This window comes from Chiloscyllium plagiosum, unplaced genomic scaffold, assembly GCF_004010195.1.
Source record: "Chiloscyllium plagiosum isolate BGI_BamShark_2017 unplaced genomic scaffold, ASM401019v2 scaf_71662, whole genome shotgun sequence".
Lineage (NCBI taxonomy): Eukaryota > Metazoa > Chordata > Chondrichthyes > Orectolobiformes > Hemiscylliidae > Chiloscyllium > Chiloscyllium plagiosum.
The window spans coordinates 1-3730 of record NW_025203443.1 but is presented as its reverse complement, the minus strand read 5'-3'; the positions used below and the strand labels follow the sequence as shown (position 1 = coordinate 3730).

Genomic DNA, 3730 nt, shown 5'->3' with positions numbered 1-3730 from the left:
AGTTGGCAACAAGGTTTGGTAATTTTGAAGGACAAAGCAGCTAAATTTCTAAGTACATCATTTTAAAATATATTTTATCTTTACTACAAATGAGCTAAAGGCCTAAAATACTTTCTAGGACATAAATAAAACTTTTGTGCATTTCACTCCATCAGAAACTAAGACATATCACTTCAATTTTCTATAAATCACTGAAAATAACAAAATTCTTCAACGAAACACTGTTTCTTCATTCCCTCATGGTTTCAGTTGATATTTCAATGAATCAATCTCTTCTCAAACATACATCACTGTGCCGCACAGGCTCAGCCTTCTCTCGCCAGTCAATCATTAACATTGCTCCTCCCATCTGTGCTGTCACTCTGAGCACATTCCAAAAGTCTCTGGAATCCTTCCAGTGAGTGTCAGAGTCGAGTCATTCCTGTTGAAAGTAAGGCTGAGATATGAAGCTATTTATTGTCAGCTTATGTGTGAACAACCCAGCAAACTTGAGGACATTCTGGAAATGTCTGGATTTCTGGCAGTAGAATATATAAGGTGTGAGCTCAGAGTGCTGCAGCAGATCAGAGACTGAAGACTGGGAGTTCACATCAGTCAGTTTGAGGGAAGTGAGAGAAGAGGCAGAGACAATGCTGCGCTATCGGGCTTTCCACCCTTCACGTCTGTGCCAGCAGCCTGTATACACACTGGCGCCTGTTGCACACAGGCTCTGGGAACCACTTGAATGTAACATGTGGGAACAGGTGGAAGAAGCGAGAAAGGGCATGAAGTTCATCCATCGAGTTCTTGAGGAGCTGACAGCAGAATGTTTTGGGGAAATACCAGGAACTCGAGACAACAAATCTGATGCTAATGGAGAAGGTAAAAGACAATCCGAGGACAAGGATGGAGATGGCTTTTCTGCGTCCCTGAATGTCCAGCACTTCTCCCCAGAAGACCTGAGGGTGAAAGTATTTGGTAGAAAAGTGCTGGTGACAGGAAAACACGAGAAGAAATGTGATGATGGCAGCGGCTGTTACAGCTACAAGTATGAAGAGTTCAGGAGAGAATTCCAGCTGCCAGAGGATGTCGATGCTGAAGCTCTTCGATGCTGTTTGTCACAGGATGGTTGGTTAAAGGTTCAAGCCCCGCGCCTGGCACTGCCAGCTGTGAATGAACTGATCGTTCCCATCAACAACACCCTGGATACAAGAACCACTCCCTGGCTCAATCCTGACCAAAAGGCAGAGAAACAGGAGAGTGTGAAAGATGTGGGGACCAAGAAAGCTGAAGAACAGATGTACAGCTAAGACTGTTACAATGGACTTTTACAGTTATAAGAACTGTTCATATGCAGTCATGTATTTCTCAGACCAGGATAAATGTATATTGCTGAAAAGTAATTGTCTTCAACTTGTCAATATGTCCTGGGTTATTATAAGTGTTGCTTATGTACGTATTTTGGAAAAGTAAACTCTTTTGAAAGTTTATGACAATGATTCTTCCTTTTAACCTCATAAAATGAAACTGCTCCACCATTAAAATTCTCCATGTTGACATTTTTTTCAGTTAAGATAAAAATATAATTTACTGGGATCAATTTAAAACACAAAATGACTCAGCAAGTGAAGATCTGCCTAAATCTGAACTTGGTTCCATCTATGAGATCAAACTTCAGTACAGAGCCAGTACACCATACCCGAGGACCTCTTTGGACACAAGAGTTTCTCTTCGTGTTCAGAATGAGCAGCAACAGCAGCTTGTTGCTCAACACAGACACTAGTCACTGCACCGCACAGTTACTGGATGGTGGGAACTGATTCCACTGGGTTAAAAAAATCGGTATAATTATCTGGGAATAAAAGCAGCTACTTGCTTCATAAATAGATTTTATAATGTTCCAGTTGAATAAGAGTAAGGTTCCAGTTGAAAGTAAGGCTGAGATATGAAGCTATTTATTGTCAGCTTATGTGTGATAAACCCAGCAAACGTGAGGACATTCTGGAAATGTCTGGATTTCCGGCACTAGAATATTTAAGGTGTGAGCTCAGAGTGCTGCAGTAGATCAGAGACTGAAGACTGGGAGCTCACATCAGTCAGTTTGAGGGAAGTGAGAGAAGAGGCAGAGACAATGCTGAGCTATCGGGCTTTCCACCCTTCACGTCTGTGCCAGGAGCCTGTATACACACTGGTGCCTGTTGCACACAGGCTCTGGGAACCACTTGAATGTAACATGTGGGAACAGGTGGAAGAAGCGAGAAAGGGCATGAAGTTCATCCATCGAGTTCTTGAGGAGCTGACAGCAGAATATTTTGGGGAAATACCAGGAACTGGAGACAACAAATCTGATGCTAATGGAGAAGGTAAAAGACAATCCGAGGACAAGGATGGAGATGGCTTTTCTGTGTCCCTGAATGTCCAGCACTTCCCCCCAGAAGACCTGAGGGTGAAAGTAATTGGAAGAAAAGTGCTGGTGACAGGAAAACACGAGAAGAAATGTGATGATGGCAGCGGCTGTTACAGCTACAAATATGAAGAGTTCAGGAGAGAATTCAAGCTGCCAGAGGATGTCGATGCTGAAGCTCTTCGATGCTGTTTGTCACAGGACGGTCGGTTGAAGGTTCAAGCCCCGCGCCTGGCACTGCCAGCTGTGAATGAACGGACTGTCCCCATCAACATCACCTTGGATACAACAGCCACTCCCCGGCTCAATCCTGACCAAGAGGCAGAGGAACAGGAGAGTGGGAAGGATGTGGTGAACAAGAAAGCTGAAGAACAGATGTCCAGTTAAGACTCTGTTACAATGAACTTTTGAAGATATAATAATTGTTCAAAAGCAGCAATGAGTTTCTGATATGTGAGATGAAAATATATTTTTGTCAAATCCATTGTATTCAAGTTGTAAATCTGTAATGTGCTTTCATCAGAATTCATGTACAGGTAAATTATTTATGCATGAATATTGGAACAATGAATACTTCTGAATTTTATCTATGATGATTCTACCTTCTTACTTGATAGAAGCAAAACTGATACATCACGAATAATCTTCACTCTGACCTCCCTTATTCACGGTGACGGTAAGTACACCTTTTAGGTTTGATTAAGTCAAAACTGGGCATAAAATCAGTCAGTCTAGATCTGCCGAAGTCAAAACTCAGGTCATATACTCACGGAGACATCAAGTCATCCAGCATGTAAACTCGACCATGCCCAACAGGTATCGGAAACTTCACTAGTCCCTATATCTCTCTAAACCTTTCCTGCTCATGTAATTGGCCAAATGTCTTTTCAATGTTGTTAGAGTACTGGCCTCTACCACTTTCTCTGCCAGCTCACCCTCTGTGTGAAAAAGTTGCCCTTCTCGTCCCTTGTAAATCTTTCCCCTCTCACCTTAAATCTAAGCCCTCTAGTTTTGGACTCACCTATCCTTGGAAAAAGATCTTGCCTGTTCACCTTATCTGTGTCCATCATGATTTTATAAGCCTCTATAAGGTCATCCTCAGCCTCCAGTCTTCCTGGAGAAAAGGTCCCAGTCTATTCAGCCTCTCCTTACAACTCAACACTCCAGTGGATCCAACATCCTTGCAAATCTCTTCAGCACCCAGCTCTGTCAAAAGATATCAAACTACAGTTCAGACACTGTCCTTGCACAATTTTCTACACTTCAATCTCAGAGATATTCCCTGCAGCTTCACAATAATCAGAAACAACAACTTCAAAAACAGAAGTTGATGGAAAGGCTCAAGAG

At 42.4% G+C, this 3730-nt stretch overlaps 2 protein-coding genes across 2 annotated transcripts; both read left to right on the top strand.

The window, feature by feature from the left end:
* The first annotated feature begins 442 nt into the window (after positions 1-442).
* Positions 443-1515, top strand: LOC122546286 (heat shock protein 30C-like). Its single transcript, XM_043685059.1, has one exon. It carries the CDS (start codon positions 630-632, stop codon positions 1287-1289), a length of 660 nt encoding a protein of 219 aa, XP_043540994.1. The 5' UTR covers positions 443-629; the 3' UTR covers positions 1290-1515.
* Positions 1516-2042: 527 nt separating this feature from the next.
* Positions 2043-2861, top strand: LOC122546287 (heat shock protein 30-like). Its single transcript, XM_043685060.1, has one exon. It carries the CDS (start codon positions 2111-2113, stop codon positions 2768-2770), a length of 660 nt encoding a protein of 219 aa, XP_043540995.1. The 5' UTR covers positions 2043-2110; the 3' UTR covers positions 2771-2861.
* The last annotated feature ends 869 nt before the right edge of the window (positions 2862-3730 follow it).